The following is a 27,913-nucleotide window of genomic DNA, read 5'->3' as shown; positions in this document are numbered from 1 at the left end:
AAGGCCCCCTTTGTTCTTTTCGGCCCCTACAAATACGTTCAAATAGAAATGGAAACTACAGAGAAGAAATGCACAGAAAACATCTAAGCAAAGAGACATTGACTCTTTCCTTCCTTGGAGCACCAGAAGGCCACATCCGTTCCTTCTCCCTCCCTGGAGACGATATCTCATAATAGTGGGTTTTTTAATCTGTTGATCTCTGATTGGCGATTAGAAAACTCTTACCGAGAGAGACCACATTCCTATAGTTTTCCAGCATGACTTCCGAATGCAGCTCTTTCTGATCAGGATCCAGCTGAGACCACTCTTCCTCAGAGAAAGACACAGCCACCTCCTCGAAGGACACCAGACTCTCCTGAACACAGAAAAAAGAATTGAACAGGAAAATTTGCAAGATCTTTTCATGGTCATCAATGATTTAGACAAGAGGATAAAAGGGGAACTGGTCAAATTTGCAGACAAGACCAAATTGTCAGGAATAATGAAACTCCAGAATATTAACTTGAGATATAGAAGGATCGACAGATTGGGTCCCATCTAACAAAATGAAATCAACATTTCAACATTTCATTTGCCGATGTCTCTAAAGTGTGCAATAGGGTTGATATTCCTGGAGGCGTCTGTAATATGGTAAATGATTTTGCTTTACTAGATAAATGGTCAAAGCAATGGAAACTGCAGTTTAATGTTTCCAAATGTAAAATAATGCACTTGGGGAAAAGGAATCTTCAATCTGGGTATTGTATTGGAAGTTCTGTGTTAGCAAAAACTTCAAACGAGAAGGATTTAGCGGTAGTGATTTCTGACAGTCTCAAAATGGGTGAGCAGTGGCGGTAGGAAAAGCAAGTAGGATGCTTGGCTGTATAGCTAGAGGTATAACAAGCAAGAAGAGGGAGATTGTGATCCCACTGTATAGAGCGCTGGTGGGACCACATTTGGAATACTGTGTTCAGTTCTGGAGACCTCACCTACAAAAAGATATTGACAAAATTGAACGGGTCCAAAAATGGGCTACAAGAATGGTGGAAGGTCTTAAGCATAAAACGTATCATGAAAGACTTAATGAACTCAATCTGTCTAGACTGGAGGACAGAAGGAAAAGGGGGGACATGATCGAAACATAAGGTCCAGGAGAGAAGTGTTTTTAATAGGAAAGTGAACACAAGGACAAGGGGACACAATCTGAAGTTAGTTGGGGGAAAGATCAAAAGCAACATGAGAAAATATTATTTTACTGAAAGAGTAGTAGATCCTTGGAACAAACGTCCAGCAGACATGGTTGGTAAATCCACAGTAACTGAATTTAAACATGCCTGGGATAAACATAGACCCATCCTAAGATAAAATACAAAAAATAGTATACAGCCAGATACAATCCAGGCACAAAAAGAACATGAGGGAATATGGGAGAAGCACAACATCAAGTATATTAGAGAAACTTTTAACTGGCCCTGAAAGTAAAATCATTTCCAAACTATATACTTACTTGCTACAATATGAAAGACACGCAGATGTAGTAAAAGCACCTATGGTGACATGGGCACAGAACATTGGTTATAATATTCACTTGGCAGACTGGGAACAAATATGGAATTGAAATTTAAAAGTATCAAAATCAGTATCTTATAAGGAAAATGACTATAAAATGTGTTATCGATGGTATTTGGCACCGACCCAATTAGCTAAAATATATCCAAAATTGAGTCCAAATTGTTGGCAGTATAAAAATAATAATAATGGCATCTTTTTCCATATGTGGTGGTCAAGCTCTGAGACAAAAAAATCCTGGACGAAAATCCACACATGGTTACAAGAGACAACACAAATAGAGATAGAATTCTTGCAGGAATTATTCTTATTGGGAATATTTGAAAGGAAATATACTAAAGCAAAAAAATACTTAATATTACATATCACGACTGCAGCCAGAATTACTTTTGCCCAATATTGGAAAAATACAGAACCCGAAAAAGTAGTAATTAACAAAATATATAATTGTTCCAAAATGGACAAACAGATGATGGAATTAAGAGGCCAAAAAGTCTCTGAGTACTACGAAATATGGGCACAAGGGCACAGGTGGATTGAGTGAAGAAATAGAAATAAAAAGAACACGAAAGATACATAAAAGCGAGAAAAACGTGAACCTGCTATTTTGCTCTCCATGTTGTGGAAGGACACAACAATTGTCCTGGCCAAACCAGGGGGGGGGGGGAGATAGAAGGAGAGAGAGGGCTCTTCAAATTTGCTTCACTTCCAGAAGGGAGAAAACAAATCTAATATCTTTTCTCTTTCTTACTTGATTTGGAAGTTCAACCGCTGTTTGAGCTCCTTCATAAAAACCAGAGCGCTTCATTCTTTGTTTCTCTGTAAGGAATAATTTCAAAATGCATCATGAACAAAATAGGAGGAGGTATTCTATAGAAGAGGAGAGAGCAAAGGTAAGACAGGTGGGCCATCAGAGCATCTCCCATTACCTTCCGAGGTCTCCTGGTTTGGATCTTCCCAAGGGATCCTCCAGAAAAATGGCTCATGAGCGGGATCTGATAGATTCTTCTTTCCCTCCATATCATTGTTTTCCTTCTGCTCCTCCGCCTGGCTCAGGAGGAGGCCTTCCACCAGGGCCACCGCCTGGGAGCTGGTCTCTGCTCCACACTCCCGCACCCAGCCCTCCATCTCTGGGGGCAGAAGGGACAGGAGATGCTCCAGAACCACCAGGTCCAGCATCTGGGCTTTGGTGTGCTTCTCTGGCCTCAGCCATCGCCTGCACAAGTCGTGGAGTCGGCTGCAAAGTCCTCGGGGACCCTCAGCCTCCCGGTATTGGATGGAGTTCCAGGGCAGAGCTTCTGAAGGGAGGATGGAGTCTTCCTCCAGGATCTTCTGCCCGGGTCTTGTCCAGAGCTTCCTCCCCTTCCCAGGCTGAGCGGCTGCAGGGCCTTTTCCGCTTCCCTTCTTTGCAACAGGTGGGGTCTCCATCCTTTCTCTGTCCTGCAGAGCAACTCCAAAGGGGTCCAAGGACTCTTGTGGGTCTCCAGACGCCTTTTCCTTCACGGGACCATTTCTGGGAACATAGGACGGATCCCTCCAGGTGACTCCGCTCTTTTTTTCTTCCCCAGGAGAAAATGTGGCCTTGCAAAGACCACAAATGGCTTCCGGTTTCTGTGTCTGAGATGGAAGGAAAAACAAAGGCCCAGAATGAGAAGGTGGAATTCAGCCCCTGAGCGACCTTCACCCAACCTGCCCGGAGCCGCAAGAGGCTCATCCCAGCGCAGAGCCCAGGTCCCCCCGAGCAGGGCCAGGACCATATTATTTCTTATGTTTGTATGTATGTTTGGTTTTACAAATAAGGGTTTTTTAGCTGTTTTAGTATTGGATTGTTACATGCTGTTTTGTATCACTGTTGTTAGGCACCCAGAGTCTATGGAGAAGGGCAGCATACAATCCAATCAATCAATCAATGAATAAAATCAATAAATAAATCAATAAAATCAATAAATCAATCAATAAATCAATCAATAAGGAGGCAGCTGCAAAAACCGCCCCCTTCTCTCCCCGTCCGGGAGCCTGGTGCGAATCCCGCCTCCGCCTCCTCCTCCAAAGCCCCCCGTTCCTTCCCCCACTTGGGCCCTTCCCTGAATCTCCCCCCCCCTTTCCGGCAACCCCGATTCTTCCGCTTCCCCCTGCAGGGGGAGGGCCGCTGAGGAGCATGGGCCTTGGGAAGAGCCCCCACTCTCACCTCGGGCGCGTCTGGATGTCCTTCCACCACTTCCCGCAGGCTTCCAGTCTCAGGTGGAGTCCCACGGGATAAGGAGAGCGAGTGTGGCTTCCTAGACTGGCAAGGGACAGTGATGTCACTTCCTTCGCAAGACTCCTCAGAAAAGCCCCTTGTGACGTTTTCCCTCCAGTGGGTCCAATCCCGCTGTATTCCCTTCCCTTGTCAGAGGGCGCCCCCTGGCGGATTGGGGGTGAAATACCTGGGTGCCAGAAAGGGCGAGAAAGAGGAAATGGCGGGAGGGGGAAGGGAGAGGGCGGGGATGATGGGCTTGGGTGTCGGAGGAGAAAGGCTTCGGAGTCTCTATTGACCCAAAGGCAGTGAAGGAGGTTGTTGTCTTTCTTCTGTGGCGTTTTTAGAGCGGTTTCATTCTTCCATCTCCTGCCCCTCCGTCTCTTTCCTTCAGCCTCTTCTTTGTCTAGAGCAGTGTTTCCCAACCTTGGCAACTTGAAGATCTCTGGACTTCAACTCCCAGAATTCCCCAGACAGCATTCGCTGGCTGGGGAATTCTGGGAGTTGAAGTCCAAAGATCTTCAAGTTGCCAAGGTTGGGAAATACTGGTCTAGAGGAGAGAATAGGATGGAAGGAACAAGGGCAGAAGAGGGAAGGAATCTTGGTGGTGGCCCCAGAGATATGAGGTTTGGAAGGGGATTTCAAAGGGTGTCTATGGTTTTATTTGTGTAGGCCGCCCAGAGCCCCTCAGGAGTTGGGTGGCCTATACAGGCAATAAAATGGAATTAAAATAAATAAATAATTTTAGCCTCCATCTTTGTTGCCTTTATCTGCCTTTTTTGTAGCCTCGAGAGCTTATTCATTTATTTAGTGGACAAAACACAAGGAAAAATAGAAACCACACATTGAGGGCAGGAGAAAGGGAGGGAGAAGGAGGCCTGAGAGGGACAAGAGAAAAAAGGAGAAAAGGACGTTGACTTCTTTTTAGCACAGTGCAAGATACATTTTAAAAACCATCCCAGCCGGACAATTCAATCTAATGGACAAAAGCAAAGTCATCTTAGCTCTGTTTCTTTTGGATACTTCAAATGTGAAGATACTGAATTTAATGGCTAGAGAAGGAAACACCCCATTGTGAGGGAGTGAGGGTGGGCTCCTGCCTGAGGGGATCTGTGCTCTGATTGGTTGCTGAGGGTGGAAAGGGGGCGTTTCCCCTTCTTTTTTTTCCGGACGCTCTTTGAGATTTACCTCAGGATGTTCCTGACTCTCTTCTCTGCTGCGAATGTTCAATACATTTACAGGATGTTGATCTAAAACTACAAGTTTGTGGCAGTGTCTCCCTCTTCCTTTGGACAGCAGCTGCCTATTTCCTCCACATTGACCTCTTCAGCATCTTCCAGTGGTGGGTTTCCATTTTCTCCTGATAGTGTTGGAAGCAAAATCAGGTCCACTTCCAAGAAGGGAATAAAATGGAGGCTGCTTAAGAACAGAGCTGGAAGGGAACTTGGGTCAGGTGAGCACTTGAGGAAGCAAACCCAACCCAACCAGCCAGTCACAGACCAATAGATAAGAAGCCGAAGTCTTCGAATGAACACATTGCAGCAGGAGTTCTTAAGAAAACATATTTACTTCTTCTTAGCAAAAATTACTTCTCTATTTACAATATTACTTATATTCTATCTTACTGTAAATAAGCCACATTACAATATTGTTATTGATAATATAACTTTATTTGCATTTTATTATGAATAATTTTATTTTTCATTTACTGTATTATTATTTTGTGTATGTACCAAAAAAATAAAAATAAAAAAATATATTTTCATTGTTATTAAAATACATCCATTTTTTTGGACGTGGGGTACTAAGCATTGTGAAAATTATAGATGGGGTACACATATGTCAAAACTGTTGGAAACACTGATTTAGGGTATAAATAAAGTACCGTATGTCCATCACCATCTATATCCATGATGTCACAGGTGGCACATGAAGCCATATTAGTGAGTACGCAAACTCAGGTGAGCACCAGCCAGCTCATTTACGACCCTTCTGAGCTTAGTGGGAGTCGGGAAACAGCCTTTTTTTCAGCTTCTGGGTGGGGGAGGCTCTTCCCAAGCTCCAGAGCTTTTCTAGGAGCCTGGGGAGAGGAAAACATGGGCAGGCCATTATGTTCTGGGAGTGGGGTAAGGTGTTATTGCACATATTTTAGACTTTAATATTAGATTTGCTATTGTATATTTTATCACTGCTGCAAGACGCCCCGAGTGTGCGGAGAGGGGCGGCATACAAATATAATAATAATGATAATAATAATAATAACAACTAGTCAACCACTACTACCACAGCAACCACACCTATGCAAATGTGTCATACATTTTTATATATTTACCAATCAGGTTGCAGCATATTGATTCAGCATTCTCTATGTATAATATCAATTACAATTACAGTCCTTCCTCCTGCATTGGGATATTATAACAAGTTGGGCTTCATCCTGACACCTTGGAGGTCTTCTACTCCAGACAGGAGAAACTCTATCATCTCTGACAATTTGCTGTCCAGTCTCTTAAAACCCTCCAGTGATGAAGGACCCAACCTCTGGTGTCAGCAGTTCCACTGGTTAAATCTCTTCACTGTGAGGAAGCTTTTCCTTAATTCCAGGTTGCTTCTCTCTTTGGTTACTTTCCACCTGTTGCTTCTCTTCTTCTGGGGCTTTCGGGGATAATCCCCCCCACATGGGGCAGCCCCCCAAATTCTATTCTGGGGCAGCTGAGAAATGAGCTGGATGCACAAAGGAATTTTGGGCCGTTTCTGTGACGTCCAGTTATCCAGAGGAGTCTTTTGTCCAGCCTTTCTCATGGGTCCTTGCCCCTTGCAAGCGCCACGGCCATTTGGGCCGCCGATGGCAGCAATAATCCATTTCTTCTTCCTGTTAAGCCAAGCCAGGCGTCGCTTTACCTGCGGCTGTTACCCGGCAGCCTCCTTCTGGGGCGGGGGGAACCCCAGACATGGGGTGTTATTGCTTTCTACTCCTCGGTTTCTTTTGGGGTGTGGAGAAGTGAAGGCTTTCGTGGGATCTGTGTTCTGTTCCTCCGGGAGTTTTAGCTGGAAAGTAACAAGAAGGAGCCTTTGGGTTTGGGGCGGCTGAGTCTTCCACAGCTGAAATGGGCAGGTTTCTTGGGGAAAGCTCCACATCTGCTCTTTTATACCGGGCTAATTGATTGCAACATGTCACTTTATATCTTTCTCTACATATTCTTCTATTGCTTGAGACTGTGGCAAGATAACAGATGAACAGAGGTGGAAGATACCTTGGAGGTCATCTAGTCCAATCCCTAATGAAGTTCTCCATGGAAAGGAGTGGGAAGAGGAGAAGTGACCAGACTTTAATTTGGGGTCTCCATTTGGGGCTGCTTTGAAGGGAAAAGGAGGATCCCCTGACCCACAGAAAGAAAGGGGCAAGAAATCGGGAGGGGCCGGTTACTCTAGACGTTCCAAGCAAGGGAGACGTATATTTTAAGGAGGGTAATCAGCTTTTTCTGTCCTGAAGTGAAGCAGCACTCTCCCTGGTCTGGCTGGGTTTTCTGTGACTCCCCGCACATTTAGTGGGTGGGTGTGTATGTGACCCACAAGTCCTCACTGGCTGCGTGATTACCCTTCCCCCACCATTATCATCGAGGGCAGCATCTCCTCCTACAGAATTTTCCCATTAAACGAGCACACGTGTGTGTGTGTGTGTGTGTGTGTGTGTGAGTGCGGGGGCCAGATGTCTCCAGTCCCAGAAGAGGAATAGAGTTGTTGAGGGGAGGAAGGGTTTTTCTCCTCTTTTTGAGATGGGAGTCGCCAGAAAGTGTGGCAGGACCAATGGGAAGTCTCCTTGCTGTAGCGTCATCAGTCTCCGGGCAGAGCCCTTTGTGACAGTGTTCCCTCGATTTTCGCGGGTTCGAACTTCGCGAATAGCCTATACCACGGTTTTTAAAAAAATATTAATTAAAAAAATACTTTGCAGGGTTTTTTTCTATACGATGGTTTTTCCTGCCGATCAAACTAATAATTTTTGCAAATAAATAACAAAAAATAATTATTATTGTTAATAAATAATTATGTTTATAAATATCAGGATCACTAAGTGTCTTATTCAATGGTGAGTACCAGTAATAATGGTGAGTAAATGGTTGTTAAGGGAATGGGAAACGGTAATTTAGGGGTTTAAAGTGTTACGGGAAGGCTTGTGATACTGTCCATAGCCAAAAATGGTGTAATTACTTACGCATCTCTACTTCGCGGAAATTCGACTTTTGCGGGCAATCTCGGAACGCATCCCCCGCGAAAATCGAGGGAACACTGTAATCTGAAGCAGGAGGGAGAGTTGGGGGAGAGAAGGAAACTGAAAGTGGCTGGGGTGGCTGCGGCTCAAGGGGAGTTCAGGGCAGAGCCAGAAGGTACCCTCCATTTAATAATAATAATAATAATAACAACAACAACAACAACAACAACAACAACAACAATAGGATCTGACTGAATTCTGAAGGATAACACACCAGACATCCTGATTGTGGAGAAAAAGAAAGTATGGATCATCGACACCGCAATCCCAGGGAACAGCAGAATTGAGGAGAAGCAGCTAGAGAAATTAGTGAAATACAGTGGTACTTCATGATACGAACCCCTCGCCATACGAACAACCCGAGATACGAACTCGGGGTTCGGATATTTTTTGCCTCTTCTTACAAACGTTTTTCGTCTTATGAACCCGTTCCCACCGCCCGGCTGTCGCTTTTTGAAACAGCCAGGGGGCTTCCCAGCATCCTCCTGAACCCGAACGCCAAACCCGAACTTCCGGGTTCAGCGTTCGGGAGGCCGCCAAGAAGCCCCCCGGCTGTTTCAAAAGACAACAGCTGGGTGGCGGGGCTTCTCCGTGGCCCCCCAAACACCGAACCCGGAGGTTTGGCAACAGTTCAGGTTCGGGAGGCCGTTGAGAAGCCCCGCTGCCCGGCTGTCATCTTTTGAAACAGCCGGGGGGTTTCTCAGCGTCCTCCTGAACTCGAACACCAAACCCGAACTTCTGGATTCGGCGTTCAGGAGGCCGCCAAGAAGGCCTCCGGCTGTTTCAAAAGGTGACAGCCGGGTGGCGGGGCTTCTCGGCGGCCTCCCAAATGCCGAACCCAGAAGTTCAGCAAAAGTTTAGGTTCGGGAGGCCACAGAGAAGCCCCACCGCCCGGCTGTCACCTTTTGAAACAGCCAGGGGGCTTCTCGGCGGCCTCCCGAATGCCGAACCCAGAAGTTCGGGTGTGGTGTTCGGGTTCAGGTGGATGCTGGGAAGCTCCCCGGCTGTTTCAAAAAGCGATAGCCAGGCGGCGGGGCTTCTTGGCGGCCTCCCGAACCCAAACTTTTGCCGAATTTCCGGGTTCGGCATTGGGAAAATGCTGAGAAGCACCCGGCTGTTTCAATTGAAACAGCCAGGCAGCGGTGTTTTTTTCCGTTTTTTTTTTTTCGTTGCACGGATTAATTCATTGTTTCCTATGGGAAACAATGTTTCGTCTTACGAACTTTTCACATTATGAACCTCCCCTGGGAACCAATTAAGTTCGTAACACGAGGTATTACTATACAAAGATCTAAAAATTGAGCTGCAACGACTCTGGCATAAGACTGTGAAAGCGATCCAAGTGGTACTTGGCATGCTGGGCGCAGGGCCAAAGGATCTCAGCAGACATTTGAAAACCATTGGAATTGACAAAATCTCCATGTCAATTGCAAAAGGCCACTTTACTGGGATCGGCACACATAATTTGCCGCTACATTACGCAGTCCTAGGTGCTTGGGAAGCGCCCGACTGGTGATGAAATACAAAATCCAGCATAGTGATCTCGTTTGCTGGGTTGTATTGACATTAATAATAATAAGAACAACAAGAGTTGGAAGAGACTTTGGAGGTCTTCTAGTCCAAACCCCTGCCTTCTACCACACGAACCGCCTTCTACCACACAAATCCCAGCAGCCGATAGCGTCCCAGAGTTGGTCTTCTCCGGGTCCCGTCGACCAAACAATGTTGTTTGGCATGCCCCAGGGGAAGAGCCTTCTCTGTGTCGGCCCCAGCAGTCTGGAATCAACTCCCCCCGGAGATTAGAACAGCCCCCACCCTCCTTGTCTTTTGCAAGTTACTCAAGACCCACCTATATCGCCAGGCATGGGGGAATTAACACATCTCCCCCAGGCTTTCTTATATTTTATGTTTGGTATGTATGTGTTGTATGGTTTTTAAATTGTTGGGGTTTTTTAATGTAATTTTATTATTAGATTTGTTCCATTGTTGAACTGTTTTTATTGTTGGTGTGAGCCACTCCGAGTCTTCGGAGAGGAGTAGCATACAAATATAATAAATTGAATTGAATTGAATTCATGTAGATTTTAAATAGCAGGGGGGAGAGGACCAACCGCTGAGGCACCCCAGAGGGAGAGACTTAGAGGTTGACCTCTGACCCCCCCACTAACACCGACTGCGACCAACCGGAGAGGTAGGAGGAGAACCACTGAAGAACAGGGCCTCACACTCCCAAGCCAGTGTTGGGGCATTCACAACATCTGGGGACAAGCTGTTCCACTAATTAACTCTTCTGACTGTCAGGAAATTTCTCCTCAGTTCTAAGTTGCTTCTCTCCTTGCTTAGTTTCCACCCATTGCTTCTTATTCTGCCCTCAGGTGTTTTGCAGAATAGGTTGACTCCTTCTCTGTGGCAACCTCTGAGATATTGGAACACTGCTATCATGTCTCCCCTGGTCCTCCCCAGTACGTTTACAAAATGAAAATCGTGACTGACTGTTTGAGCAAGAAATGCAAATTCTGGATGGGAAATCATATTTGAGCAACAAAATGGATGGAACATTTTTAAATAACTGAAAATTGAAAACTTTCAATTCGACATTTTATTGAAAACATCTTCAACTGCTATAGATTGCTTTTAATAGTTGATTCAGCCTTTCATATGCTGACTTTGTAAACTGCTCAGATATAAGTGGTAAAGCACTGTGCAGTAGTATATAAATGTAAGTAGAATTGCTATATCTACAGTGGTCCCTCGATTATCGCGAGGGTTCCGTTCCAGGACCCCTCGCGAGAATCGATTTTTCGCGAAGTAGCGGCGCGGAAGTAAAAACATCATCTGCGCATGCGCGCCATTTTTTTCCATGCAGATGGTGGGGTTTGCGTGTGGGAGGTGGGGAAGACCCTGGGAAGGTTCCTTCGGCCGCCTAGCAGCTGATCTGCTCGGTAGCGCAGCAGCAGCGAGGAGCCGAAGATTGGAGTTTCCCAGCCGCCCACGCAAAGGGGAAACCCCATCTTCGGCTCCTTGCGCTACCGAGCAGATCAGCTGCTAGGCGGCCGAAGGAACCTTCCCTGGGTCTTCCCCGCGGCCTCGGATCCTCGCTGATGCCCGCCCGCCATTTGCCGCTCGCCTCGTTCGCTCGCCTCGTTCGCCGCTCGCCTCGTTCCCCCGCCTTGTTCACCCCCCCGCTCCGTTCGCCCGCCTCGTTCACCCCCCGCTCGCCTCGTTCGCCCGCCTCGTTCGCCGCTCGCCTCGTTCACCCCCCCGCTTGCCTCGTTCGCCCGCCTCGTTCGCCCGCCTCGTTCACCCCCCGCTCGCCTCGTTCGCTCGCCCGCCTCGTTCGCTCGCCCCGTTCACCTGCCGCTGTCGGGACACCCCCCACCCCAGTACTTTGAATCCCGCCGCTTCTGCTGGATACGGGCGATGGGGGGGGCGAGCTGCCACAGCCCTGGCTTCCGCGCCGCTGGTCCCACCCACCGCCCGTATCCAGCAGAAGCGGCGGGATTCAAAGTGCTGCAGTGGGGGGGGGGTGTCGGGACAAGGAGCGAGGGGGCTGCGAAGGGGCGCACGCGGCAGAGCTCCGGCGGAGGAGAGGTGGCGGGGAGAAGCTCTCTCTCCCTCCCCCCCCGGAAAAAAGAAAGCAGCCCCAGCCAAAGACGCCCAGCGAGAAAGAGGCCTCCGAGCCGGACTTGTTGCTTCTGCCTGCCAAGAGAGCCGGGCGTGGACAGCAGCCGAGAAAAGTCGGCGTGGAGGTCTCTTTCTCGCTGGGCGTCTTTGGCTGGGGCTGCTTTCTTTTTTCCGGGGGGGGAGGGAGAGAGAGCTTCTCCCCGCCACCTCTCCTCCGCCGGAGCTCTGCCGCGTGCGCCCCTTCGCAGCCCCCGTCTTCAATTCGCCGTCTCTCCCGGGCTCCCGATCCTGCTGGGCGGCGAGGAGACTCGGCGGGGAGCGCCCACGTCAGGGACCCAGAGCGTCCTTGTGGCCGCGCTCGCCATGCCGGTTTCCCCTCAGGAGACGCGCCTGAGTGGCGAATTGAAGACGGGCAGCTTGGCGGACTCCCTCATGGAGAGGAACCCTGGCGGGGCGGAGCCTCCCACGCGCTCCCGAGGCCGGCGTGCTTTTTAAATGTGACGCTTTCCTTTCCTGCATCAGCCAGCAAAGCCGGGCAGTCGGCTTTGCTGGCTGGAGAAGCGAGCGATCTGGGGCTGCGTAGTTTTGCGCAGGGGGACAGGGCAGTCCCCCGCCGCCTGTGTCAGCGGCGAGGTGTGCTCGCCTTGTGCCGTGGGGGGGAGGCGATGGAGGTCAGGGGTTTTCAAGCAGCCGCCTCCCACCCCCCACAGAGGGGCATGAAGGATCTCACCGCCGGCCTCGGGAGCGCGTGGGAGGCTCCGCCCCGCCAGGGTTCCTCTCCATGAGGGAGTCCGCCGAGCTGCCCGTCTTCAATTCGCCACTCAGGCGCGTCTCCTGAGGGGAAACCGGCATGGCGAGCGCGGCCACAAGGGCGCTCTGGGTCCCTGACGTGCGCGCTCCCCGCCGAGTCTCCTCGCCGCCCAGCAGGATCGAGCCCGGGTGAGACGGCGAATTGAAGACGGGCAGCTCGGCGGACTCCCTCATGGAGAGGAACCCTGGCGGGGCGGAGCCTCCCACGCGCTCCCGAGGCCGGCGGGGAGATCCTTCATGCCCCTGCCGGCCGTCCCCGGCTTCTGGTAGAAGCCTTCTCTCTTTTTTTTCGTGCGCTTGGCGAGGAAAGGGGCGGGGCGGGCGGGGCCCTTTTGTGCCAGTCGGGGAGGCGGTGGCGGCTGCAGCAGAGGCGGGCGGGGGAGGCCGGCCCGCCGGAGGGGCGATGCGGGCGGCGGAGACAGGCGAGGTCCCGGACGTCCCCCGCCCACTTGGCCCCAGACCGGTGCAGCAGGAAAGGGACGGAGAAGGCTCACTGGCAGCCCTTGCCCATCGCCGCGCCTTCGCTTCCCCCCCTCCCCCGCTGGATCCGGCAGCGTGCTGAGGGGAATTGCCGCGGACTGGAAAAAACCGCCACCCTTCGCCGGGAGTGCCGTTCGTGGCTCTCTCGGGCAAGGACTGAAGGGAGGGTCCGTGCGCGGCCGGCTAGGTGGCGATGCCAAGGCGGCCCGGGGTTTTGGGGGGCTGTTTTTTTCCCCTTTCGGCGGCTTTGGGAAGAACCTTGCCGGGTGATGCGGCGCTGAAGGCAACGCCGCTCTGAGGAAACGGGGCTCTCTCCCGTGGCTCTCCGGTGTGTGTGCGCGCGTGCGGTTCTCCCGCTTCTGTGTGTCACCGGCTCTGCGCGCTTTCAGCGGGGGCTGCCCTGCGCTTCTTTTTGCTGCCCGAACGTCAGGAGTTCCCTCCGGCTCAGCGGGGGTTTTTTTTGTTTTGAAGGGGGGGGAGAGGCCGTGGGGCAGATGGGCAGTCAAAAAGGGCGGGGGAAGGAGGGTGCAGCGGTGAGGCGAAGGCAAGGGGCGCACGGCCGACCGGCTCCAAGGCGAGCGGCCGGAGCTGCGCCCTCCGTCGCCCACCTCCTTTCAGGCAGCTCCCCGCACGCCCCTCGCCTTCTGCCGAGGCTCAGCTGCAAGCGGCCAGTGAGGCAGACCGGCTCCGAGGCGAGCGGCCGGAGCTGCGCCCTCCTTCGCCCGCCAGGTGAGGCGAAGGCGAGGGGCGCGCGGCTGCAGCGAGGAGCCGAAGATCCGGGCGGCGAAGACCCAGGGAAGGTTCCTTCGTCCGCCTAGCAGCTGATCTGCTCGGCAGCGCAGCACCAGCGAGGAGCCGAAGATCTTCGGCTCCTCGCTGCTGCTGTGCTGCCGAGCAGATCAGCTGCTAGGCGGCCGCTCGAGAGCAAGAGGGGGAGAGATAGAGAAAGAGAGAGAAGGAAAGAAAGAGATGAGAGAGGGAGGAAGAGAGTGTGAGAGAGGAAGAAGCAACATAGAGAAAGAGGGGGAAGACCCAGGGAAGCCTCTGCCCGGCGGGGAAACTCCACCATCTACGCATGTGTGGAAGGGCACGCATGCGCAGATGGTGTTTACTTCCGGGTTGAAAACTCGCGAAATAGCCCTTTCGCGATACTTGAAGACGCGAAACTCGAGGGATCACTGTATATGGTTTCTCCTGAGCATGGATCCTTTTATGAGAACATAGGTGACCATCCTGAGCAAAGATCTTTCCACACTCCATGGATTTAAACGGCTTGTCCTACGTGTGGATCATCCTAGGGAAAGTAAGAGGGTTTTTTCATACTCCATGAATTTATGCGCCTTTACTCTTCTGGATCCTTTAATGGGAAATAAGATGACCACATTGAGCAAAGGTCTTTCCACACTCCATGCATTTATATGGTCTCTCCCCTGTGTGGATACTTTTATGGGAAATAAGATCACTTCTTTGAGCAAAGGCCTTTCCACACTCCATGCATTTATACGGCTTCTCCCCTGTGTGGATCCTTTTATGGGAAATAAGATGACCCCTTTGAGCAAAGGCCTTTCCACACTCCATGCATTTATATGGCCTCTCCCCTGTGTGGATCCTTTCATGGGAAATAAGATCACGTCTTTGAGCAAAGGTCTTTCCACACTCCATGCATTTATACGGCTTCTCCCATGTGTGGATCATCTTGTGGGAAGTAAGATTACTTCTTCGAGCAAAGGTCTTTCCACACTCCATGCATTTATATGGCCTCTCCCCTGTGTGGATCCTTTTATGGGAAGTAAGTGTGTTGCTATGAGCAAATGTCTTTCCACACTCCATGCATTTATACGGCTTCTCCCGTGTGGATCCTTTTATGGGAAATTAGAGGACTTCTTTGAGCAAAGGTCTTTCCACACTCCATGCATTTATACGGCTTCTCCCCTGTGTGGATCCTTTTATGGGAAATTAGATGACTTCTTTGAGCAAATGTCTTTCCACACTCCATGCATTTATATGGTTTTTCCCCTGTGTGGATCCTTTTGTGGGAAATAAGAGGACTTCTTTTAGCAAAGGCCTTTCCACACTCAATGCATTTATACAGCTTCTCCCCTGTGTGGATCACCTTGTGGGTAGTAAGATGACTTCTTTGAGCAAAGGACTTTCCACATTCTATGCATTTATACGGCGTCTTCCCTGTGTGGATCATCTTGTGGGAAGTAAGATTACTTCTTCGAGCAAAGGTCTTTCCACACTCCATGCATTTATACCTCCCCTGTGTGGATCCTTTTATGGGAAATAAGAGGACTTCTTTGAGCAAAGGTGTTTGCACATTCCATGCATTTATACAGCTTCTCCCCTGTGTGAATCATCTTATGGCAAACAACATGACTTTTTTCACCAAATGTCTTTCCACACTCAATGCATTTATACAGCTTCTCCCCTGTATGGATCACCTTGTGGGTAGTAAGACCACATCTTTGAGCAAAGGTCTTTCCACACTCCATGCATTTATGCGGCTTCTCTTTTGTGTCAATCACTTTTTCAGATGTAAGATAGTTATTTCCATGAAAATGAATGGATGTCCCATTGTAATTTTGTCTGCTGTTTCTTCTTATACCATCTTCTCCTTTGTTTTGGGTTAAAGAGTTTTCATTTATTTGTACTTTAGCTTTGGTTAGTTTCACACTTTTCCCAATATATTTATTCCTTATTTCCTCTTGTTGGGCAAGAGACTCTTGAATCAGAGCATCAGTGGAAGATGAGCTTTCCTGATTCCAGCTCTTTGACTGATTTCTCTCACGCCTTTCTAATTCCATTCGAATTCCAAACTTCTCATTTCCATCTTCAGCATTGATCAGTTGGAACAGTTCACAGGAATCTTGATTTTTACCTTCAAAACAAAAGGGAAATGAAAATGATAATAAGGTTAGAGAAAAAGGATAGAAAGCCAAGTGAAATTCCTTCAGAATTTCTCCAAAATGTCACTAGGTTGTATGTTTGCATGCTTGCACTGGTGTGACATAAACATGATGATTTCTATATTCATGAGTCATGAGAGTGTCCAAAGCTTCCATTCTCCTAATGCTCTTCTGGAACCAGACAATGGTGGGAGGGGTGGGGGAATATGGAGGGCAAATGTTGCAGCCCCTCTGCTGTCATTCATAAGTATGCACTATTGCCATGGGGCTGCAACACTCATAATTTCGGGACTGGATCCCACGTACTTAGGGGAGGGCTGCTCATAACCTGGAATGGTCACTAAGGAAACTGTTGTAACTCAAGGATGTCCTGTACCCTAGGATGCTCTCAGTGACACTGCAGGAGGCTTTTGTTCTTGAATTGGATTGGGAGAATGCTCTTCCATGGGCTGAGGGTGAAAGTTCTGTTCCCACACAATTTTGGAGGTGTCATAGGACAAAGGACAATACACTCCTCTCACATGACCTCCCTAGGATACATAAAGGCCCACTTTGTTCTTTTCGGCCCCTATAAATACGTTCAAATAGAAATGGAAACTACAGAGAAGAAATGCACAGAAAACATCTCAGCAAAGAGATATTGACTCTTTCCTTCCTTGGAGCACCAGAAGGCCATATCCTTTCCTTCTCCCTCCCTGGAGACGATGTCTCATAATAGTGAGGGTTTTTTAAATCTCTTGAACTCTGATTGGCGATTAGAAAACTCTTACCCAGAGAGACCACGTTCCTATGGTTTTCCAGCATGACTTCCGAATGCAGCGCTTTCTGGTCAGGATCCAGCTGAGACCATTCTTCCTCAGAGAAAGACACAGCCACCTCCTCGAAGGACACAGGACTCTCCTGAACACAGAAAAAAGAACAGAACAGGAAAATTTGCCAGCAGCAGGAGGGCACTGGCAGCAGCGGCACTCGGCAGTAGCCGCAGGACGGCGGCTGCGAGCAGGAACTCCAGGGTGGAGGCACCGGCAGCTGCACCGCCCCAGCTGGCTGGAGCTTCCCTGGCGGCACCGGCAAGTGAGCTTTGGTGCCTCACGGGCGGGTGCCGGTAGCGGGAGCAGGAGGGTGCCGGTAGCAGCGGCACTGGGCAGTAGTCACGGGACAGTGGCTGCAAGTGGGAGCTCCAGGGTGGAGGCACCGACAATGGCAGCTGGATGCTGTACATCAGGGGTCCCCAAACTTGGCAACTTTAAGACTTATGGACTTCAACTCCCAGAATTCTCCAGCCAGCATAGCATAGCATAGCAGGCTGGAGAATTCTGGGAGTTGAAGTCCACAAGTCTTAAAGTTGCCAAGTTTGAAGACCTCTGCTGTACATGCTGGTGCTGTGCTGGGCATGGGCACGGGGCTGGCACTAGCCCACTGGCTGGGCTGGAGGTGCCAGCCCCACGCCCATGCCCAGCGCAGTGTCAGCATCTACGGCATCCAGCAATAAGTCCAGCTGCCCCCGTTGGTGCCTCCACCCTGGAGCCACTCGCAGCCGAGCACCCTGCCGCCACCCCGTGGTTAATGTGTTGCCTGCGTGGTGTATGAGAGAGAAAGAGATCGACAGAAAGAAAGCAAGAGACAGAGAGAGAAAGCAAGAGAGAGAAAGAGGGAAAGCATCAGAGAGAGAAAGAGAAAGAAAGCAAGAGAGAGAGAGAAAAAAGCAAGAGAGAAAGAGAAAGCAATCAAGAGAGAAATAGAGAGAAAGAAAGAGAGAGAAAGAAAGCAAGAGAGAGAGAAAGAAAGCAAAAGAGAGAGAAAGAAAGCAAGAGAGAGAAAGAAAGGAAAAGAGAAAGAGAAAGAAAGCAAGAGAGAGAGAAAGAAAGAGAAAGAAGAGAGAGAGAAAGGAAGCAACAGAGGGAGAAAGAGAGAGAAGGAAAGCAAGAGAGAGAGAAAGAAAAAGAGAGAAAGAGAAAAAACAAGAGAGAGAGAAATGAAGCAAGAGAGAAGGAAAGCAAGAAAGAGAGAGAAGGAAAGCAAGAGAGAGAAAGAAAGCAAAAGAGAGAAAGAAACCGAGAGAGAGCAAGAAAGCAAGAGAGAGAGAAGAAAAGAGAGAGAAAGAAAGCAGGAGAGTGAGAAAAAGCAAGAGAGAAAGAAAGAAAGAGAAAGAGAGAGAAAGCATTGTCATCGCTCCGCAGCCTGCACTGGCTGCCGATCATTTTCCGGTTTCATTCAAAGTGTTGGTTATGACCCATAAAGCCCTATCGGACCAGAATACCTCCGGAACCACCTGTGGCCGCACGAATCCCAGCAACCAATTAGATTTATTTATTTATTTATTTATTTATTAGTTGGACTTGTATGCCGCCCCTCTCCGAAGACTCGGGGCGGCTCACAACAAGTAAAAACAGTCACAACAATCCAATTAATTAAAATATTTAACGATTTAAGAAAAAACCCATGTAATAGCAAACACACACACAAGCATACCATGTATAATTAACATGCCCAGGGGAGATGTTTAGTTTCCCCATGCCTGACGGCAAAGGTGAGTCTTAAGGAGTTTTTGGAAGGCAGGAAGAGTAGGGGCAGTTCTAATCTCCGGGGGGAGTTGGTTCCAGAGAGTCGGCGCCGCCACAGAGAAGGCTCTTCCCCTGGGACCCGCCAACCGGCATTGTTTAGTTGACGGGACCCGGAGAAGGCCCACTCTGTGGGACCTAATCGGTCGCTGGGATTCGTGCGGCAGGAGGCGGTCTCGGAGATATTCTGGTCCGATGCCATGAAGGGCTTTAAAGGTCATAACCAACACTTTGAATTGCGACCGGAAATTGATCGGCAGCCAATGCAGACTGCGGAGTGATGGTGATCCCACAGAGTTGGCCTTCTCCGAGTCCCGTTGACGAAACAATGCCATCTGGCGGGACCTAGGGGAAGAGCCTTCTCTCTGGCGGCCCCAGTCCTCTGCAATCAGCTCCCCCCAGAGATTAGGACTACCCCCACCCTCCTTGGCTTTAGCAAACTTTTGAAAACTCATCTATGTCACCAGGCATGTAGGAATTGATATATCCTTAGCTGCCTTGACATTATGGATGGTGTGTTTGGGCTGTATGACTGTTTTAATAGGGGTTTTTTAAAGACTGTTTTAACATTGGATTTGTATATGATGTTTTATTGTTGTGAGCCGCTCCGAGTCCTCGGAGAGGGGCAGCATACAAATCTAATAAATTATTATTATTTATTTATTTAGAGAGAGAAAGAGAGAAAGACAGCAAGAGAGAGAGAAAGAGATAGAAGGAAAGCAAGAGAGAAAGACTGTATGTGAGAAAGAAAGCAAGAGAAAGAAAGATAAAGAAAGCGAGAAAGAGAGAGAGAGACAGACAGAGAGAAATGAGAGCAAAAGGGGGAGAAAAAAGTGAAATGAGAAAATGATTGAGGCAGAGAATGTGAGGAAAAAGAGAGAAACAAAAGATAGAGAGAGAAGTGACTCTTGATTTAATGCATTTGATAAAAAGCACCCAAAGAATAAGAGAGAAAAAGCCCCAGCCCTCACCTGTTTTTGGAAAGGGTTCAAGAGTGTGTTTACACACACTCACAGGGGGTGGAGGAGACAGAGATGGAAAAAGAGAGAGCGTCTTAGAGTGTCATTTTGTATCATTTTTGTTGGTGGTCTGCCCCAGGATTTTGTAAATGTAAAAAATGTGCCTCGGCTCAAAACAGGTTGAAAATGACAGGTCTGGAGGACAGAAGGAAAAGGGGGGACATGATCGAAACATTTAAATATGTCAAAGGGTTAAATAAGGTTCAGGGGTGAAGTGCTTTTAATAAGAAGGTGAACACAAGAACAAGGGGACACAATCTGAAGTTAGTTGGGGGAAAGATCAAAAGCAACATGAGAAAATATTATTTGACTGAAAGAGTAGTAGATCCTTGGAACAAACGTCCAGCAGACATGGTTGGTAAATCCACAGTAACTGAATTTAAACATGCCTGGGATAAACATAAATCCATCTTAAGATAAAATACAAAAAATAGTATACAGCCAGATACAATCCAGGTACTAAAAGAACATGAGGGAATATGGGAGAAGCACAACATCAAGTATATTAGAGAAACTTTTAACTGGCCCTGAAAGTAAAATCATTTCCAAACTATATACAGTGATACCTCATGATACGAACTTAATTGGTGACGGGAGGAGGTTCGTAAGGTGAAAAGTTCGTAAGATGAAACAATGTTTCCCATAGGAATCAATGGGAAAGCGATTAATGCGTGCAAGCAGAAAACTCACCCCTTTTGCCTCATTGCTGCCGGCATTCAGATCGTTCGGGGGTGGGTAGAGGAGGGGGGAGACCGGGGGGGGGGGGAGAGAGACAGTGCAGACTGCCCAGAGGGAGCCTCATGGGTGGATTGGGTAGACAGTTACTGTCCGGCTGCAATGACTCAAAGGGAAGGGAGGCGGAATACGGGAGGAGGAGGGAGGCAGCCTCCACGCTCCAGGAGCTAATTGGCCAAAGACGTTCCCAGCTCAGCGCTTTTACATTGATCCCTTTCTCCGCCTCCCTCCCAGCCTCCGGACCGCATTCGCCTTCCTCCCGCCCGCAGCCGACTGACCGTGGGATCCTTCCCGAGCTCGGAGAGCTTCCTGGGAATGAAAGCTCGCGAATGCAACAAGGGCGAAAGCCAGTGCTGCGAAGACCAGGCGGCGCTCCAGAGCCTCTGCGGCATGTTAAAGACTGCCTCCTGCCTGCCCCTGCTCTTCTGCCAGAGCGGGGACAGGCAGGAGGAAGTTATGCCGGATACGGGCGATGGGTGGGACAGAGGGGTGGGGTTAAGCCTCCTTTGGCGGCTGGGGAGCTGCGCGGCTTTGCCTTTTGCTGGGAGGGCAAGTGAAGGGCCGGATCTCCTGCCTCCTGCCTCCCCCCCCACCCAAATGTCTCCGCTGTAGCAGCTGCTACAATAGACTTCCACGCCTTTCGTCCGTGCCTGGCAGGAGGTGAAGAGTGCTTTGCCCAGTGCAAAGTTGACAGCAAGCAGCTCCGCAGTCGCCAAAGGAGGCTTAACCCCACCCCTCTGTCCCACCCATCGCCCGTGGCCGGCATAACCTCCTCCTGCCTATCCCCGCTCTTCTGCTGGCCACGGGCGATGGGTGGGACAGAGGGGTGGGGTTAAGCCTCCTTCGGCGACTGCGGAACTGCGCGGCTTTGCCTTTTGCTGGGAGGGCAAGTGAAGTGCCGGATCTCCTGCCTTTTGCCCAGCCAAACCCCCAAATGTCTCCGCTGTAGCAGCTGCTACAATAGACTTCCACGCCTTTCGTCCGTGCCTGGCGGGAGGTGAAGAGTGCTTTGCCCAGTGCAAAGTTGACAGCAAGCAGCTCTGCAGTCGCCGAAGGAGGCTTAACCCCACCCCTCTGTCCCACCCATCGCCCGTGGCCAGCAGAAGAGCGGGGATAGGCAGGAGGAAGTTATGCCGGCCACGGGCGATGGGTGGGACAGAGGGGTGGGGTTAAGCCTCCTTTGGCGACTGCGGAGCTGCTTGCTGTCAACTTTGCACTGGGCAAAGCACTCTTCACCTCCCGCCAGGCACGGGCGAAGGACGTGGAAGCCTATTGTAGCTCGCCCATGGCTGGCAGAAGATCGCTCTTGCCCGGCTTCACACAAGGCATCAGGTCAGCATTCTGGGCGGGCGGGCGGCGGACGAGGAGGGGGAAAGCCTCCTGCAGCAGCTGCCACAGCCGCCGGCTTCCCCGCCGCCCACCCGCACAGAATGCTGACCTGATGCCTCGTGGGGAAGCCAGGCAAGAGCGATCTTCTGCCGGCCATGGGTGAGCGGCGGGGAGTCGGGGCTGCTGGCAAGCGCCCCAGCCCGGCTGTGACCTTTTAAAACAGCCGGGCGGCTCCCCAGCAGCCTCCCGAAGCCAAACGCCAAACCCGAACTTGCGCGTTCGGCTTCGGGAGGCTGCTGGGAAGCCCCCCGGCTGTTTTTAAAGGTGACAGCTGGGCTGGGGGGCTTCCCAGCACCCCCCCCAACCCCGAACCCGGAAGTTCGGCAAGAGTTCGGGGTTCGGGAGGTTGTTGGGAAGCCCCCCAGCCCGGCTGTCACCTTTTAAAACAGCCGGGCGGCTTCCTAGGAGCCTCCCAACGCCGAACCCGGAAGTTCGGGTTTGGCGTTCGTAACTCAAAAAAAGTTCGTAAGAAAAGGCAATTTTTTTCTGAACCCCGGGTTCGTATCACGAGTTGTTCGTAAGATGAGGGGTTCGTATCTTGAGGTACCACTGTACTTACTTGCTACAATATGAAAGACACGCAGATGTAGTAAAAGCACCTATGGTGACATGGGCACAGAACATTGGTTATAATATTCACTTGGCAGACTGGGAACAAATATGGAATTGAAATTTTAAAATATCAAAATCAGTATCTTATAAGGAAAATTACTATAAAATGTGTTATCGATGGTATTTAGCACCGACCCAATTAGCTAAAATATATCCAAAATTGAGCCCAAATTGTTGGCAGTATAAAAAAAAGAATAATGGCATCTTCTTCCATATGTGGTGGTCATGCTCTTGAGACAAAAAAATCCTGGATGAAAATCCACACGTGGTTATAAGAGATCACACAAATAAAGATAGAATTCTTGCAGGAATTATTCTTATTGGAAGTATTTAAAAGGAAATATACTAAAGCAAAAAAATACTTAATATTACACATCACGACTGCAGGCAGAATTATTTTCGCCCAATATTGGAAAAATACAGAACCACCCCCACCCCGAAAAAGTAGTAATGAACAAAATATATAATTGTTCCAAAATGGAGAAACAGATGATGGAATTAAGGGGCCAAAAAGTCTCTGAGTACTACGAAATATGGGCACAATGGCACAGGTGGATTGAGTGAAGAAAAGGAAATAAAAAGAACACAAAAGATACATAAAAGCTAGTAAAACTTGAACCTGCTATTTTGCTCTCCATGTTGTGGAAGGACACAAAAATAGTCCTGGCCAAACAAGGGGGGGGGGGGGAATAGAAGGTGAGAGAGCGCTCTTCAAATATGCTTCACTTCCAGAAGGGAGAAAACAAATCTAATATCTTTTCTCTTTCTTACTTGATTTGGAAGTTCAACCGCTGTTTGACCTCCTTCATAAAAACCAGAGAGCTTCATTCTTTCTTTCTCTGTAGAGAATAATTTCAAAATGCATAATGAACAAAATAGGAGGAGGTATTCTATAGTAGAGGAGAGAGCAAAGGTAAGACAGATGGGTCATCGGAGGATCTTTCATTACCTTCCGAGGTCTCCTGGTTTGGATCTTCCCAAGGGATCCTCCAGAAAAATGGCTCATGACCAGGATTTGATGGATTCTTCTTTCCCTCCATATCATTGATTTCCTTCTGCTCCTCCGCCTGGCTCAGGAGGAGGCCTTCCGCCAGGGCCACCGCCTGGGAGCTGGTGTCTGCTCCACACTCCCGCACCCAGCCCTCCATCTCTGGGGGCAGAAGGGACAGGAGATGCTCCAGAACCACCAGGTCCAGCATCTGGGCTTTGGTGTGCTTCTCTGGCCTCAGCCATTGCCTGCAAAAGTCGTGGAGTCGGCTGCAAAGTCCTCGGGGACCCTCAGCCTCCTGGTATTGGATGGAGTTCCAGGGTTGAACTTCTGAAGAGAGGATGGATTCTTCCTCCAGGATCTTCTGCCCAGGTATTGTCCAGAACTTTCCCCCCTTCCCCGGCTGAGCGGCTGCAGGGCCTTTTCCGGTTCCCCCCTTTGCAACAGATGGGGTCTCCATCCTTTCTCTGTCCTGCAGAGCAACTCCAAAGGGGTCCAAGGACTCTTGTTGGTCTCCAGAGGCCTTTTCCTTCACGGGACCATTTCTGGAAACACAGGACAGATCCCTCCAGGTGACTCCGCTCTTTTTTTCTTCCCGCAGGAGAAAATGTTGCCTTGCAAAGACCACAAATGGCTTCCGGTTTGTCTCTGAGATGGAAGGAAAAACAAAGGCCCAGAATGAGAAGGTGGGATTCAGCCCCTGAGCGACCTTCACCCAACCTGTCCGGAGCCCCAAGAGGCTCATCCCAGCGCAGGGCCCAGGGCCCCCGAGCAGGGACGGGAAGGAGGCAGCTGCAGAGGCCGCCCCGCTTCTCTCCCCCTCCGGAGACAGGATCGGGCCCTCGGGGAGCCTGGTGCGAATCCCGCCTTCTCCCCTCCCCCCCGCTTCTTCCCTTCCCCTGCAGGGAGGGCGGCAGGGGAACATGGGGACAGGGAAGCGCCCCCCCCCCCCTCACCTGGGACACGTCTGGAGGTTTTCCCGCCGGGTCTCACGCGGCACCAGGGTTTAAGGAGAGCGAGTGGGGCGTCCTAGAGCGGCAAGGCTCACTGATGTCACTTCCTTCTCAGCCTTCTCTGCAAAACCCCCGTGACGTTCGCTCTCCGGTGGGCCAATGGGGAGTTTCTTTCCCTTGGCAGACATCGCCCCCTGGTGGATTTGGGGCAAAGTGCCCGGATGGGAGGAATGGCGGGAAAGAGACGCGCCTGACAATTCAATCTCAGCTCTGTTTCTTTTGAAGACTTTCAATGTGAAGAGAGTGAATTTAATGGCTGGAGAAGGAAAGTGCACAAAGGTCCCAAACACCCAGTAGTGGCTGAGGGAGGGCGGGCTCCTGCCTGAGGGGATCTGCGCTCTGATTGGTTGCTGGGGATGGGAAGGGGGCGTGTCCACTGTCCCCCGCCTTTTTCCTTTGGGCGCTGTTTGAGATTTACCTCAGGAGGCTCCCGACTGTCTTCTCTGCTGCGAACGTTCATTTATCTTGATATAAAAGGGCAGATTTTTCTCAGTGTCTCCCTCTTTCTTTGGACAGCAGCCGCGTGTTTCCTCCACATGGACCTTTTTTCCTGCGGGGAGGAAGGATAAACTCCCTGGAATCGAGGCCCAGAAACTGGGAGCAGGAGGGCCCAGTGGGAGCCCCAGAGATGGGGGCACAGGGGTTTTCTCTCTCACTCTGCCCATAAAGAGAACCATCCAAGGAGGTAAGGCAGCACCCTGGAAGTCCAGCCTAGCTTAGGGGACAGGTCTCTCCAGAGACGAATTGGGATCCTTGGACCATGGTCCACAACACCCACGTGGGGGCTTCTGGCAGGGGATGAGCTGCCCCACACAAGGACCCAGAAGGTCAGCTGTGGAAACCGACCACCTCTCCTCACCCAAAGGGCTTGAGAGTGAAACTGAAGTGAGAGGGAGACGAAGTTTTAGAAGCTGATTCCCAACTCAAATCTCAGGAGAATCAACCAAATTGGAAGAAAAAAGGACACAAAACAGCAGATGTAGAGACCAAATATGGTGTCAATCAAAAGGCAGCAATGCGAGGAATAAATGGGCTGAATTCCAGAGAAAATCTGTGGAGGGAGCTGCAGGTTCAAGCTACCAAACTTCATCCGTGAAACCATGACTTCCAGAGGACTCATCATTTCTGTCTCAGGGGGTAAAATACTCTCCCCCTCCCCCACTGTATTTAAAGACGTTACGACAAATGGACAACATGCTGTGAACAAATATACTTCTACTGTTTCTGCTTCTATTCAAAATATGAAGGTTCATCTATCTATCTATCTCCCCCCCTCATTTCTCTCAAATTTATATAGCCCCCCAACTCACAAGTGACACTGATTCACATACAGCAAAGCTAAAAACAAGTATTTACATGAAATTATTAAAAAAACATTCAAAAAAATAAAAGAAGGAATGTGAGGCACTTTTTTCAATGCCGTTGAAACTTCAGTAATTAAATGAACCCTTATAAGTCAAGGACAAAGGGGCTGCCCCACCTGGAGACTCAGACATGGGGCGGAGGAGGGGAGTCCCTGAGCTGCCCTGATGAAGAATCCAGGCTTGTTGCCTGCTGGATCCTGGCCAGTTCCTCAGTTCCGCTTCGGAGGAGCCCAACGCTTCAGGCTGGGGAAGCGAAGCCCAAGCACCTCTGCAGCTGTTGTGGGTTTGCAGAAAGAAGAGCTACTCTCTGTGTTTGTGTGTGTATGTGTGTGGGGGGGGGGGGGGGTTGTCAGGGAGAACTCATAGAAAATCAAAAGTCTTGCAGGGGGAAATATGGAAAGGGTCTAGAAGTTCTACTTTGAATAGGAGAGCGATGGGCGTCCCACCAGAGTCTCTCTGGATCTGGGGCCCATTTTGTGTGACTGGTGTGTGGAAACACAATTGTGGGGCAGGTTCGTACTCTGCCTCCTCCTTCAGCTGCAGGTGGAGACCCAGTTCTGTACTGCTGAGGCCAGTGCTGCGCCAGGGGGGAGTTTGACCCCTCTAGCCCCCTCCCCCATCCCAGGAAAGGACTGAGGCCATCTCAGGGCACAGGCCCTGTGGGACGTCTGCCTGCTGCAGCCGGGAGAGGGTTGGGGCTCAGCCTGTTGTGGTTAGCTCTGGCCCAGCTCCTGCCCCAAGGACTGTGGATGTGGGGGAGACATCCACATGCTGTAGGCCTGTATTGCCCCCGGTGGAATCTGCTGATGAAGGCTCCTCTGACCAAGAAGACATGAGTGACAGGGAGGAAGAGAGTGTGGCAGACAGTTCAGAAGGAGATCAATTATCTAGCTCCTCCTTGGATTCGGAACAAGAGTTAATGATACAGCCACGCATGCGGAGAGCGATGCATAGGCAACAACAACTGAGAGATTATTATCAAAGAAAATGAGGCCACCTGTGGTTGGGTGGGGCTGTGGTAATTAGTGAGGCTGCTATAAATAGCAGCCTGTGGGTTTGGCCATTGTGGAGGATTATCTGATCTTTGTGTTTTGTGACTGCTTTACTGACTTTGACCTTTTGTGTGCTGATTTTTCCCCGCTTTGAAACTAAACCAGAGCAAAGTGTGTTTCACTTTGTGAAAGAAGAAGGACTGTGAATTGCCTCAAAGCTGCAAGCTAAGTATTACAGAACTGATAAGGGACTTGAACCAATTACCAGTTTGTTTGGAGACAAGTGCTCTTTGCTATACCAAAAGAGGGCTTAGGTTAAGTGAATTTTCATTATAAAGAACATTGTTTTAAAATTTCAAACGTGTGTGTGTCTGAAATTTGTACCTGTGAAATTTTGGGAGGATTCTACCAGAGAGACCGACAGAACAGAGCCCAGCCTGATCTGGCGTTTCATCCTCAGCCCTGAACATCTGGCAGCTGCCCAGCCTCCCCTGCCCTCACCTAGCTGAGAGAGATCCACCTGGCCAGCCTGAGGATGGGAGACCACCAGGAGGCATTTGGGCTACTGCATAGGCTGAAACTCCTCCAAGACAAGGAAGGGGAAGCTTCAGGCCCTCCTCGAACTCGCCTCCCTCAAAAGATCCACTTCCCATTCCTCTTTTAGCCTTGTCTGATCTCCCTGAAACTCTCCCCCTCCCCCCCTCACTCAGTTCCTGCTGTTTGGAAGACCTCGTGAGACCCCAATGCTCCTTGTCTAGAAAGAGAAGGTTAAGAGTGGTGTGGAAACCGTAGAGGAGGCCCACTAGGACAGTGGTTCTCAACCTGTGGGTCGGGACCCCTTTGGGGGGGTCAAATGACCGTTTTGCAGGGGTCACCTAAGACCACGAGAAAAGAAAAAGTTCCCCTGGTGTTATGAGCTATAGCTTCTATTCTGGCGCTTTGGAGCATATTTTTACAATCCGACCAATCAGGCATTTACAGTGGGGGTGTCCCTCCCTCTGACCTTCCTGCCAATCAGCTGAAAGCTCTGTTGGGAGAATTGGTGCTAGGCTTATGATTGGGGGTCACCACAACATGAGGAGCTTTATTAAGGGGTCATGACATTAGAAAGGTTGAGAACCACTGTACTAGGGGGTCTCACCTTCCTAGGTCCTTGCCCCCACCTCTACACACAGGAGCCCTGTAGCCTTCCCCGCTTTCTTGAGATTCAGGGAACAATTGGGGGTCTACAAGCTCCCCCTCCCTTGTTTTGCATCAGGAGGGGGAAAGGCAGCCCACGCAGAGCAGGGTAGGAAACTGGGGGTGGGAGAAAGCGGGGAGGGGGCGGAGGGAGGAGGGAGCGGGGAGGGGGAGGGAGAAGAGC

The 27,913-nt window shown here is 50.0% G+C and overlaps 2 protein-coding genes across 2 annotated transcripts in view; both read right to left on the bottom strand.

The window, feature by feature from the left end:
• LOC139158633 (zinc finger protein 91-like) overlaps positions 1-27,913 on the bottom strand; it is a 59,348-nt gene that overhangs the window by 4,917 nt on the left and 26,518 nt on the right. The window contains exons 6-11 of the mRNA XM_070735955.1: positions 14,331-14,727; positions 14,121-14,246; positions 3,737-3,832; positions 2,478-3,165; positions 2,300-2,367; positions 226-355 (exon numbers count right to left, since the gene is read on the bottom strand). Of these exons, the coding sequence (XP_070592056.1) occupies positions 226-355; positions 2,300-2,367; positions 2,478-3,165; positions 3,737-3,832; positions 14,121-14,246; positions 14,331-14,727 (1,505 nt within the window). The remainder of the gene's footprint in view (positions 1-225; positions 356-2,299; positions 2,368-2,477; positions 3,166-3,736; positions 3,833-14,120; positions 14,247-14,330; positions 14,728-27,913) is intronic.
• LOC139163182 (zinc finger protein 397-like) lies at positions 15,221-24,189 on the bottom strand. The gene is made up of 6 exons (XM_070744144.1): positions 24,138-24,189; positions 23,143-23,829; positions 22,965-23,032; positions 16,815-17,042; positions 16,648-16,732; positions 15,221-15,849 (listed from the first exon to the last, which is right to left on the bottom strand). Exons 2-6 carry the CDS (start codon positions 23,639-23,641, stop codon positions 15,221-15,223), a joined length of 1,509 nt encoding a protein of 502 aa, XP_070600245.1. The 5' UTR covers positions 23,642-23,829; positions 24,138-24,189.

This window comes from Erythrolamprus reginae, chromosome 2, assembly GCF_031021105.1.
Source record: "Erythrolamprus reginae isolate rEryReg1 chromosome 2, rEryReg1.hap1, whole genome shotgun sequence".
NCBI classification, from domain to species: domain Eukaryota; kingdom Metazoa; phylum Chordata; class Lepidosauria; order Squamata; family Dipsadidae; genus Erythrolamprus; species Erythrolamprus reginae.
This window is presented reverse-complemented; position numbering and strand designations above follow the sequence as displayed.

Excerpts from the sequence above, each read along its gene's own strand:
- LOC139163182 (XM_070744144.1), bottom strand. The coding sequence starts at position 23,641 with ATGGAGACCCCATCTGTTGCAAAGGGGGGAACCGGAAAAGGCCCTGCA. Across the intron at positions 17,043-22,964 it reads CGGTTGAACTTCCAAATCAA|CCACTGTCCCGTGACTACTG; the intron begins GTAAGAAAGAGA and ends TCCCACTTGCAG. Across the intron at positions 15,850-16,647 it reads TAGGAACGTGGTCTCTCTGG|GTAAAAATCAAGATTCCTGT; the intron begins GTAAGAGTTTTC and ends TTTGTTTTGAAG.